Here is a 13,421-nt window from a genome sequence, read left to right on the forward strand (position 1 = left end):
GACGTTATGGCAAAACACCGACATTGTTCGGGTAATACGTGCTGTAAAAGCACTGAAAAAAACAGACCTTATACAACTAAAGCAGCTCTTCTCCACATGAAAGAGGCAGAATGATTAAAGGTAAAGTAGACATTCATTACAAAGCTCTCTGGTAATGCTAATTATCGTTTTACACTTGAGTTACGTTACATTGGAAGCTAACGTTTAGGTTAAATATTTATATACAAGTGAAATTGTTAAAAAAAAAAAAAAAAAAAAAATTTAAATCCAGCAGGTGTTTTTAGAACACTTACTACTGTTTTGAAGCCATTTCCAGATTCGTTAAAGATAATTACATCATCCAGTTAAAACATAAATAAACAAACAACAAATAAAACAACAGAATAGATTTAAATAAAGACATTAAAAACAATAAACTCATTGATATTTACAGCCTTCTTATTAGTGCAAGATTTAATGGTCTGTCAGTACTGCTCATATGCTCATATTCTGAATGAAAAATGAGAAGAGAGGCTTTTTGTTGGCAAACTTACACTTATGAATATGAAATTTAGATAAGATAACTAACAGATTGATGATGTAAGCTTGTTTCTAGAGAAGACGTTTAAGCTAAAATAATTTCCACATTCAAACCAAACATGGCAGCCAGGAGTGATATACTGTATTTTTCCGTTCCTGTTTTGTGCAACACAAGAAAAACATTTATTGTATATTAAAATATACAAAAATATGATTGACATTAAATCAACTTATTAATAACACATTTCACATTTTGGCCTTGTCTCACAGGATTAGCAAGGAGCAGAGTAAATGCTTAGTGTGATTTTAGTGTAATCATCAATGGCAAAGTGTCAAATGTGTAAAAACAACACGAGATGCAAACTCCAGCGCTATGCTACAGTGCCAGTCAAAAGTTTGGACACACTTTCTCATTCAGGGGAAAGGGAAGGTGTGTCCAAACGTTTGACTGGTACTGTGTATCTAAACTTTTATGGTTGTTAAATGTTAAAATTAAGTAGCTCATATAAAAGCTCTTTTGATCATCATAGGTACAGTGTAACTTAAGAGTACTTTTTGTTGCATCTGTATTGGTGCGTGTGTGGAGATGTCAAGCTTTTGCATGTCATGCTTGAGCAATTTGAGCTACCTTTTCAGTATCTAAATTTACTACACTAAGATAAGGAGTCGGCACTGGGTTTGCCCTGAAACTCAGAGCTGACTTATTTCCCTCCCCTCCTCTAAAGATAAACAGTAACTCTGACAAGATATATTGGAGTCTGGTTTGATCACACACAGATCATTGAAGACTCTGTGGAGTACAAATTGATCAAGCTTTTGAGTATAATGATCCTCTTGTTGATTAATGAAGCAAACAGGCTGAGGATTAGCAGTCGTGTTTGTAGATACTTGCATATGGGTCCTGGTCATGAACTTCAAACTGTTTTTGTAGGCCATCAGGCTTAAGGCAGTAAGGTCAGGTGTCATGTTCTCCTCAACAGGTTCAGAGGGTCACCTGGTACTTTTTGTACCTCTGGACATAAGAGGCTGTCACACAAAGAAAGTTCATGTGTGCACAGACATGTGCTACACACCGACCCCTGTAATACAGACCTCCCACAATCTGCAGCTGCAACATATTTCTGATAGTACAAGATTCCCTGACTCACCACAAGCTGAGCGTGCTCACAAACAAAATAAAAACCGAGAGATGCAGTTGAGAAATCCCTGCCACCTCACTTGAGGTCGTAGTAGTGATTTTATTACACTGGGAGTGGTTGAGTCAATAGTTTTTGTTGACAGTGTCACAGTCTTGATTGCGTGAATTTCCACTCTTCAGCAATGTGTGTGGTGGAATCCCTTTGTTTCCTCTGCTTCATTTCTGTGGTTTCCAGCAGCCCATCATACTTTCACATCAGCCCAGTTTATATACCGAGAAAACCCCCAACCAAGCCGTAAACCCCCCCCAGGCCACAAGAGGCCCCATACAGACCTGCCTGGGCATGCACCTGCCAAACCCTGCAGTTCACTGCTGCTCTACTGCTTGTCTCGTCCCCTGCAGCAGATTCCCCCGGCATTCTGCCTCTGTGGAGGTCTCTGCGTCTGTTGCTCCCTCACTCGGTTGAGACACGTTGTTCATGGCTTCTGAGAAGTGAGGCAAAGCAGGCAGGATCAGCATGGCACACATGTGGTCCTCATGCATGCGTCTGCGTGTGTGTCTGTTTGCACGATACGCCTCATAACCCCTCCGGGTTAAGACTCTCATTAGCACCTCGCCAAAAAGATATCCCTTTCATCTCATCTGTCCGTACGGATCAAGTGAGGCACAGCCTTTGCAAACAAAGACAAATAGGCTGGCAGATCCACAGCCTGTAGTCTAAACATGCTATGTCCACCACAAAGTCCCATGCGGTTAGCTAATTGATTCCATCAGAAATCCCAAATTCACTGGCTAAGCCAGAATGTCAGAGTGGCGGGTGAGCTGTTTAGCTGTCCTGAATAGAACTCATAATGTAGGAGAAGTTGGCGCAGCGACCTGAATGCACAGATATCTTATTAGGACAGGACATATTTTTCTTTGAGTTTACTGGCCGATGCTGTTGAGGAGTATGTGACACCAGAGTTCAGATGCTGGCTCTGCGTAAGTCATCATCCACTCCGGTCCATCCCATGGCTGTGAGATTAATGGGCAGTAACCACGCTAGCAGACAGTGTAATTAAGGTCCTTAGTCACTCAGTCACCAGACGGAGTGATGTCAGCAACACTTGAAACACTGTGATGTCGGTGGGATCGGGACTGGCACATGAGCTCATGTGGCTGCCTTCGCTTGGGTAAACTCAAGACAAGAACATGAATGGAGATTGATGAGCACTATTGAATTACTAACTCTGAATGGGAACATCAAATTGGGCAAAACAGCATTTTAAATTTGAATTATTGAGTTGCATATGACAGAGAAGAGACTTGTTTTTCCTTGTGGATAGTAGTATTTGAAAGTTTCTGGATAGTTTATGTAGCCGCGCCATCCTTGATGTACTGTGATCAGATGCGGTGTCTTACTGAAACATCAGAATTGTTTGTTGTGTATCAGTCAGGAAACACATGCCAACAACACACGGGGCTCACCATATATTCCATCAGACCAGCTGTGACAACAAAACAACACAGCCTCATGTCTCAGTGGCTCCTCTGGCAAACCTCGATACCTGTAACAATGCTCACCTGAGATCAAAAACAGTGCATGGGAGGAGAGAGGGTGTCGGGTAGGTGGGGGCAGGGTAGGGAAAGCAAAAGCGCATATGAGCTGTGAACTATCTAAGCGGGGGATTTTTTTTTTCCCCTGTGACTTCAAGAGTTTGACTTTTGTGTTGGGGTGGGGCACTGCACCGCACTCATCTGTCAGAGTCAGCGGCTGCTATGATTGGGTTGCGCCCTGCGGGGGTCCTGAGGTCATCCTGAGTGGCGCTCTGATCTGATCGGCGTCAATTGTTCCCCCGTGATCCTCTCATGGCCCTGCAGCGCCACGTTGTCCGTCCAGACTCGAAGTGCTGGAGATTCTGCTCGACGCCGGTGAAGCTCTTCTCTTAGAGCGCTGAATAAGCAGCACATCTTCACCTCCCTAACCCTGTAAACACTCCCATCACACGTCTATTGTAAAGCATTCATCCTCTAAGAATGCAGACCTGTACATGTTTGTTTCCTCAGGTAATATACTGTATGCTCAGAAATAAATAAACATGAAATTTGAGTCAGATACCTACAGTAAATGCTGAGCTTCTGGAAGGCACCGTACAGTTTTGTTTGAGCTTGTCACCACAAAAAGCGTGTTAAAACATGGGCATGGCAAACATGTTTTTTTTCTTTCTCTTTTATTTCAAGAAAAATAGAAAGCAATTAAAATTAATTACCTGAATGAAACTATAATGGTTTCTGGCATCACAAGCTGAACTTGGCTGTCTAGTTGTTGTGATTAATCCCTGCTTAGGCACATCTGCACGGGCCTTCTGGTGAGGCAAACAGCTTCAGATATGCTGTTTTTGTCCGTCACTAACGAGCTCAGCTGCATACGCTGCCATTCTTAAAACATCAGCTCCAGAGGAAAACCGCAAATTTATGATGGAACTGCAGAGGCAGGTGTTTTCATATATTTGAAATTATATGAGGGGGCTTTTCCCAAACTAATCAGACAGGTTCTTGTGTGTTATCTGTTAGATCAGCAGATCTGTGTACGCTAACAAGTGGAAACACTTTGAAAAGTCAGTACTAATAGCTTGTATCCCTGCCCTGAAGTGGGCCTATTAGCCTCCCCCTTCTTGGTGAAAAAAAAAAAGGAGACAAAATAAACAGGAGCTCTTTGTATAAACTACATTAAGCAGATAAGTCAATAAAACACTCAAGTATGAATCACTGTACTGTCAGAGCAACGCTCACATTAAGACCTGAGATTAATGAATACCGAAGCGAAGCAGTCTCCTCTTGTAGAGCAGGTTGCCTTTCAGGGAGGCCTCCCTGGCAGGTCACCATCATTGCTATTGTGGGGTTGAGTTCAGGGAGGGCACAGGCTGAGGCAAGTGCTTCCAATTCCCACATCCTATAAAATTGTAAAAGCACTAGGGCTGGGCATCATTTGAATTTTTTCAATACCTGTGCAGATACGATGTTGCCTCAAGTGCCCGTAAAAGAACTTTAACTACACTGAAATTAACATCATTTTAAATCAGGAAGTATCTGATCAAAGAATGAATTATATTTAATTACCAATCTGACCAGGCATTCAATGTCAATTTATGGCACTTGACAGTTTTTTATAATCCGTGCTACAGACACGAATCTCTGTGCTGAAATAGCGTTTTGGATCCCAGCCATAAAAAGCACATCGTGAGAAAAAAGTTTTGTTTACTGTAATGTTAGGTGGTGATGTTTGTAGACTACTGAACACACACGCAGATATGTTTCTGGTCCAGCAGGTCTCGCTAAATGATGCTTTCCCTCTCTGTGTGTCGCAGGTCCCTGGCCCTCGGGCAGCAGTACTCATCCCTGGGTTCTCAACCCATCCTGTGCGGCTCTATCCCAGGCCTGGTGCCCAAGCAGCTGCGATTCTGTCGCAACTACATCGAGATCATGCCCAGCGTTGCTGAAGGTGTCAAATTGGGGATCCAGGAATGCCAGCACCAGTTTAGGGGCCGCCGATGGAACTGTACCACTATCAAGGACAACCTGGCCATCTTCGGCCCTGTACTAGATAAAGGTACATTTTTTTGTGCTTGATAATAAAAAACCCCAGCTATGAATCTTTACTGCTGCATTTTGTAACGATATACATATGTATCTGAGGTTCACTGTATAAAATAAGTTATGATCTAAATGATCTGTGCCAAACAACACCCAGCTGTAAAAAAGTAGGCTGCACAGCGACGGCTACTGCAAGCTGTTACAAAAACTCTTCATGAAGCATTTTACTGAGTTACCCTAAGGCTTAGCACTGCCTGTTCTTTGGGCTTTTGCTGACAAACGACTAACTAGGGCAATTACAATAATATACACCTTTCCTGGCTGCAGTGAGAAATGAGTGCAGGTACAAGCACTGACACATTATTCCACTTACATCCATCTTTACCTTCACTATTGCATTTGTTTTCGTAGTCGGAGGCTTCTTTTTTTCGGTTTTCCTCACCGTGTTTACACTCTCATACATGAAAGGGGGTCAACGCGGTAAATCTATCAACAAAACCTGACAAGTACAGCTGATATACTGGAGACATCCATCAAGCACTTCACACGCAGAATACTAATTGTCAGATTGCTCCACTCTGACTGCGTCTTTTAAACAATCCCGCTGAACCTGACGGTAGCAAACAATACGCACAGGTGTCCCGCTTAAGCACTTGCGGTCCTTAATTATAAATGTAGAAGTTTGTGTGTTGTGAGTGAGGTTGCTGATTGGAAATGAATTACCCTGTGTGTCAGAGGGGAAGGAATCTGGGCAGAAATGGGCAGCATGAGCAGTCCAAGCTCCTCAGTCAAATAAAAGGGAGAGGGGAGGCCAAATGAGATTACAGGCAATAGAAAAGGGCCGGGGGGCTCTGCTCAACCCCTACTGTGCATGAAGACCAGTGCGCGCCTCACACAGTCCAGCTCCCACGGACGCCCCATTCACACGCCCTTTTGACTCTGTCATGAAAACAGGCTGAAAGGGGATCTCTCCAAACCTAGCCCGGGTGTGCACTTTGGGATAGGGAAGCAAAGGAAGGAGGGAAGGAAGAAGAGCCGTCTCACTTTAGGAGTGATGAATGGAAAAAAGTTAGGGAAGGGAGAGAGAGCTACCAACCACCAGCTCCAGCCACCTTAAGCGGCGTGTTGGCCGTGGTGGTGCCGTTGGTGGATGCCTGGAGGAAGTGGGGGGTTGAGGTCCTGTGGTGGGTGGTGGTGTATGGGATTTCAGCTCAGGGTGTTGGCGGAGGGGTGGCTGGAGGGAGAGAGAGAGGGGGTTAGGGAGTTTAGGGAATGCCAGCTCCGGGCAGAGCGGGGCTGTGGGGGCGCGAGTCGCTGGGCCCTTTGTGTGGATAATACAGTGTGACACAAGGGAAACAAAGGCGGATTGATGGGCCCAGCAGGTAGCAGCAGCAGCGCTAGCCTTGGCTAAGAGCCAGAGCTCCAGGGGCCCAGGGCTCACAGGCCCATGTTGTGGAGGGCCCAGCTAGGCTTGCCAGGGTGAGCAGGGATGCCCAACCTGAGGAGTGTGTGTCATCCAATCATACAAGAATGATTGCTTAGATATAATAACATAAAAATATCATATTGTGGGTGTCTTCAGGTTGCATCATTATTTTTCAAATATTACTTAACATAGCTGTGATTTTCAGGATTTTAGTATCTATTACATCTGTACAACACCACGTGATCCATCTGACCTCTTTTAGGTCAAATTATTAGCACACATGCACATAGAAATGTCAGAAATATAGACACATAATACATCCCTAGCTCTTTACTTTTATTTATTTTTATATGTTTGTTTATTTAACAGGGACGGTGCACATTAAGAGAGTTAGCCAAGAGGCTATTTTTCATCTGTAGTCCCTGGACAGATGTTACAGAGTCACCCTTAAAAACAGAATATGAATATGAGATTGAAATTACAACGTTATTAAGATCATTTATAAGCATACAGAACAAATTATAAAATTAAGAAAAAATAATATATTAATGTTAATAAAAAAACATCATTGAGGATATCCTTATACTACACTGTCAGGTACTATTTAAAACATGCAACACAGAGGCTCATAATACAAGATATGCAAGACAATAAATACATGAAGATATTAATGTTAATAGAAATGTAGATTGAATAAGACCACCTTGAGCTGCATTGTCAGAGACTAACTGAAACATGCACGGACATAAAAAAGCATGCGCAATATGTAAAATACACAAATCAGTCTGACACAATAAAAGCAAAACAACACATTTACACATTAAAAGAAATGTTTAGCTTTATTAATATTAATGCAACACCACAAATATTAGCTCTTGTTGCCCTAACTTAGCCCTACAGGCAAAAACACAGCAAAACAAGTATTTTTGTTTTGTAACTTTGCTTACAGACACATTCAGGGTGTGAAATATAACTAGCCTGAAGCTAAACATTGGTAAATTTTGTCTGCGGCATGTAAAGTGGTCTGATTGGGTCTCGAAAGCCTCGTTGCCAGTGGAATCAGGCAGAGGAATTTCTAGCTTTAGTAGAAATTGTGGTCTGCAAAAAACACGGGTTTAATTCTTCGGTTGTGTTCATACAAATTTCAAAATTCGGATCATGCAGTCGTGCACGTCTGAAACTGCAGACGCTCTGTTAGGTTCTTGAAATATTGAGCGCCTGCTCGAGACACCTCCCCATACCTGTGTGTGTGCGTGTTTTTGGATGTCTGTAATAGAGCTAGTGGTGTGTAATGGGTGAGCCGTGGTAAGTGTGCTGTGATTGTGAAACAATGGTGTCTGGTTACATAATAAGCTGTTGCCTTCAAAGGAGGCGTAACTCCATCCCTCAGCGTAAAAAAGAAACAGGCCGACTCGCAGTTTCACCTGAAGGCCTTGGGCTCTGAACGGGGACGGGAGGGGGTAGAGGAGTTGGGGAGGGGGGAGGGTGGGGGGGGGTGACAACATTCCTGAAACACTATCCAGATGCAAAGCAGCAGCACACCTCAGGGATGACAGGAGGTCACTGAGATCCCACTGAGCATTAGGCCCTCCTGACACAACCACAATGGGCTGATGTCACTGCAGGGACTCTGCTTTGAGGCTCCTTCATGTGTGTCCTGTAGCACTTCCTCATCAGCGACGATAATATGGTCAATACTGTGAATCATGTTAACATATTATGAAGTAAGAGGGGGGAGATGTGTCAGTTTCTATAGGCTTAACTGGCTTTTTACAGTGGCAAATACCAGTGCATGAAAGTGCCTCCTCAAAGATGAAATGTGTTAAAAGGTTATCGCCTGAAGGTATCCCTTTCAATACTTCTGTCTGGATGTTGGCAGTAGTAACGATGGCTCTTGTCCATGTTTAACTCATGATTGACACACTTTCAATGTCTCCCTTTTTCTCTCCGCCTTTTTGTCTGTCATCTGTCTCTCTCAGCAACTAGAGAGTCAGCGTTTGTCCACGCTATAGCCTCGGCGGGCGTTGCGTTCGCAGTGACGCGGTCCTGCGCTGAGGGCACGTCCACCATGTGCGGCTGTGACTCCCACCACAAGGGGCCTCCAGGGGAGGGCTGGAAATGGGGCGGCTGCAGTGAGGATGCCGAGTTCGGGGTGCTGGTGTCCAGGGAGTTCGCTGACGCCAGAGAGAACCGTCCAGACGCCCGCTCGGCGATGAACCGACACAACAACGAAGCAGGACGCACGGTAAACACATTTTGACACATTCTGTGCCTTTTTAGGTTTCTTATATTCATATCACACACTGGCCAAAGGTATTTAGACACCCAAGCATTACGTGCATATGAGATAGCGAAACATCTCGTTTGTAATCGCCTCTTCTCCTCTGGGAAGGCCTTCGATAAGATGTCAGAACTTGGCTGCAGGGATTCACTCACCTTCAACCACAAGAGCGTTAGTGATGGTTGATGCTGATAAAGGCAGATCCAGTTGGATGGGGTTAAGGTCAGAGCTCTGCACAGCCATTCACCAAAAGACTGTCCCCTTATGGAGCTGGCTTTGTGCACAGGAGCATTGTCACGTTGAAACAGGAAAGGATCAAACTGTTTTTAGTGTATGCTGTAACATTAAATGGGACGTATCATGTTTTTTTGTGATTTTCTATTATTTTTATGTTATGATGTTGGATGTAGGATGTTAAACTTAGTCAGAAGTCCCAAACTTGAGGTGAATGTATTTAAAAATGCTCCCTGAAAGACAAAACCCAGGGCTTTAACCTGCTCTGAACACTTTGTAAGTTACCTCTGTTTCCTCCTTGCGATGGCATCAGATTGTTGACACACACCCAACAGCCGTCCGTTGGTAGACTTTGTTGCTAAGGTTGTTTCTAAAGTTGTCCACTCGCATATTTCGGATCATATTTGGGCTCAAACATGTTACTGAGAAGTTTCTATTTTAAGTAAAGGACGAGAAAAAGAAGCATAAATACTACTACTATAGTAGTAAATACTGCAAATCATGCAAAGATATTCCAGTAGTGCCCCAGAACTGGAAACGTGCATAATACATCCCCTTTAAGATATCTTTTAATTGGAATTCAGTGGCTTAACCTAAATCATGAAAAACAGCCCCAGGCCTACATACCTTTGGCCTTGTAGTGCACATATTGATTAGTGTGAGACTAAACTGATCAGACCTCATTGTCTCTGTGATTCAGTTTATAGTTTAATAGTTAAAAGATGTGCTGAATAATAATAATAGGACCGACTATACTTTTTGGGATTACTAATTGTTCATATGACAGGCAGGGATTTGGTATTTGACATTTCTGAGTTTCCACCTGAAAGTGATCACTTGACATTGAATGACTGGTTAATTACTCATTTAAGCAACACCCTCCCCCGCCGCCTCTGCCCCTACATCTCGCCTTTCATGCTTTGCATCCCAATGAAAAATTCCCTGACAGTCAAATAACCTGAGTGAGTTGAGGGGGAAAAGAAGGAAATCAGCTCAGACTTAAAACATCACTGGTTGCTGTCACCGCCGGGAGAAAATAGGCTCCCCGGCTGCTCGCTGAGGGGCAAATGGAGGGACCACACGGCAACAAGACAAGCCCTTTGATCTGAGCGCACAGGAGCGACGAGAGAGACCACAGGAGCTGTACAGCTAACTGAACAGCAGTCCTCTCCTCTCTCCTCTCTTCTCCTCACCACCTGGCCCTCTCACGCTCCCTCCTTCAGCCCCGAGGGCCTCTGGGATTTGATGTTGGCATGACAAGCTAACAGTGTGATGTCACTAGTCGATCCACTCCTCCACCCTTACTCCCCCACCCCCCTCCTTCTCCAAACCCAGAGGTGCCATAGCCACCTGCCTTCCGCCCCAGCTGGGGGAATTCTGCAGCTAAATATAGCTGTTGAATTAAAGCACAACAAAATCAAAACACAAAGGTAAAATATGCCCCGCGGCTACACACTCATGATGTGAGCCGGTGACTTCAGAGGGAATTAGCAGCAGCGCAGTGCCTCTGTTCTTCACAGCTGCATGACACTTAAATAAAATGCAGCCAGTGGCGTATTGTTTTTCTTGGCCTGCTCTGTGAGTCTTTAGTGGTTTTGTTAGTCTGCATTACTGAATTTCCTGTAAATTTCTGACCATAAAATCCCAGCAGATCTCATTTTGTGGTGACTGACTCGACTGCCCCACAAGCACTGCAGCAAGCACATTTTTTAGTTAATTAAAGGAATACTCCGCCGAAAATCGGTCTTTTGGGTATCAACCACTCATCACCTGTCGCCACTGAATAGTTTGACGCACGCTTCTTCGCGGAGGACGGCGGCCGAGGTCACAGCTTGAATTCACAGCAGTTACGATGGTGAGACGTGGTGAAAAAGTGTCAAAAAACATCAGGAGAAGTGAAGCTTTTATTCATTTATAAGATAAGTGAAGATTGTTTGGAACATATTAAACAGATGGATCCGCAGTGGGGAAGTGGGTTACGCTGCAGCAATGGTTTGAGAAGTTTCTGTGGACATTTTGACACTTTTTTTTTGTCATGACGCCATTTGAATCTGTTGTAACTGCTGTGAATCCGAGCTGATGGAGCTTCAGATCCACCTTTCAGAGCCTGATCTACTACATCTTTATACTAAAGAGAGATTTTTACTGAAGTGTTACTTTAAGACAAATGGAGAAAAGGTTGTCAGGTTGATAAATAGCTGCTTTTTAGTGAACTGTAGGAGTGTGTAGTTTGATTCTCTTTAGGATGAGAGATGTTCAAATGACCAGAAATGATTTTACCAAGTTTTATACACTGTTATTCAACAATGAAAGATATTAAAACAACTAAAGTTTAGAACTGGTTTTGTTTTTTTCTTACAAAGTGAACATAAAGTGTGTTTCTGTGTTTCTCAGACCATCCTCGACCACATGCACCTGCGCTGTAAATGTCACGGTCTGTCAGGAAGCTGTGAGGTGAAGACATGTTGGTGGGCGCAGCCGGACTTCCGCATGCTGGGCGACTACCTGAAGGACAAGTACGACAGCGCGTCAGAGATGGTGGTGGAGAAGCACCGCGAGTCACGCGGCTGGGTGGAGACGCTGCGAGTCAAGTACAACTTCTTCAAACACCCCACCGAGCGCGACCTGGTCTACTACGAGGGCTCACCCAACTTCTGCGAGCCCAACCCGGAGACCGGCTCCTTCGGGACGCGCGACCGCGTCTGCAACGTGTCGTCGCACGGCATCGAGGGCTGCGACCTGCTGTGCTGCGGCCGCGGCCACAACACCCGGACTGAGAAACGCAAAGAGAAGTGCCACTGCATCTTCCACTGGTGCTGCTACGTCAGCTGTCAGGAGTGCGTGCGCGTTTATGACGTGCACACATGCAAGTGAGAGAAGCGTGTGCACTCAGACAAACAGACTGCTGGACTACAAGTGCTGCCACCCCCCCTCCCCCCCAAAACACCCCCCCACCCACCCTCAACACCCCCCTCGGCTCCTGCACGGCTTCCCTGCTGCCTCAAACACAGATCTGCATCCCCACATAAGAACATTCATCTGCACACACACTCAGGCCACATCACTAATAGATACCCTGCACTAGGATCTCCAAACCACTACACCAGTGTCCATATCTGACTAAAAAGTGACTGATCGTCTGGTCTCATGGGGAAACCACCCCCCCCCCCCCCCCCCCCCCCCCGGTTCCTCTCCCTGCAGCATTGGGCCACAGCTCCCCCACCCCACCACACCTGTCCCCTCCCCACCTTGTCTTTATTTATTTCCCCCCTTCATGCCAACACAATGTTTGTGGCATGTACAGTAACACTTTTTACCTGTGAGATTAATGCAGTAAACAAAAAAAAAAAACACACAAAACAACAACAAAAAAAAAAACTTTCAGACTCTTTTTGCTTTTGAATAAAAAAAAGCATCTTCTAACTAACACCTCACTTCTCCAGCTAGTCTGGCTGGTTTACCTTTTTTTTTTTTTTTTTTTTTTTTTTTTTAAACTAAACCAACCTCTACATCGTCACTTAGTGGTGAGTGATAGTTAACACGTCGGCAGCCCCAGGAAACCATCACTTTGTAACTACTGAACTGAACTGAAAACAGCAGGAGGGCATTGGAAGTGCCCACAGTCCTGTCTCTGTAAACTACTGAGCTGATGAAATCCTCAGTGTTGCTACTCCCCTGCTGACTGACTCTTACTGCACCAGTCGACCGGGACGCCTGGAAGATATATGCTACAGCCTGATTTTATAGCCCTGCATTTCTGAAATATTACCATTGGGCTGGGACTGGAGGTATGCAGGAGGGGGCATGTGTGTGAACAAGCATGCTCATTCCATTAACTAACAACCCCTACATATGTACATGTATGCACTATTCAGTTACACATGACTCCAGGTGGTCTAAATTTGCGCGTTGTTGATGCGAGCAAATTCTTCTGCATTGCAAGCTAGCAGTTCTTATGAATGATGACTTTGTTCCCTCATTAAGGCATGATGAACCTGTAAATTACTCATGATTTCCACAGGTGTGACGCAAGACCGTTAATCATTATTCAAACTTTTTTTTTTTTTTTTTTTTTAATTTTTTTTATTTTATGAGTGTTGACCAGAAGAGAGGTAGCGTTCAAATGATTATGTATGTGAGTGAGTAGAAGATCATTTATGAATGTAAGCATCAGATTTGAGTCGAGCTTCAGCATGTTTTAATATTAATTCTGATCTCAGGAGCAAAAAGTGATTATTGGGAGATCTTTT

The 13,421-nt window shown here is 44.3% G+C and overlaps 1 protein-coding gene across 1 annotated transcript; it reads left to right on the forward strand.

Annotated features, from left to right (window-relative positions):
* Positions 1 to 36: 36 nt before the first annotated feature.
* Positions 37 to 12,108, forward strand: LOC122971053 (proto-oncogene Wnt-3). The gene is made up of 4 exons (XM_044337493.1): positions 37 to 120; positions 5,005 to 5,246; positions 8,636 to 8,901; positions 11,566 to 12,108. Exons 2-4 carry the CDS (start codon positions 5,120 to 5,122, stop codon positions 12,043 to 12,045), a joined length of 873 nt encoding a protein of 290 aa, XP_044193428.1. The 5' UTR covers positions 37 to 120; positions 5,005 to 5,119; the 3' UTR covers positions 12,046 to 12,108.
* Positions 12,109 to 13,421: the final 1,313 nt, after the last annotated feature.

This window comes from Thunnus albacares, chromosome 20, assembly GCF_914725855.1.
Source record: "Thunnus albacares chromosome 20, fThuAlb1.1, whole genome shotgun sequence".
NCBI lineage: Eukaryota > Metazoa > Chordata > Actinopteri > Scombriformes > Scombridae > Thunnus > Thunnus albacares.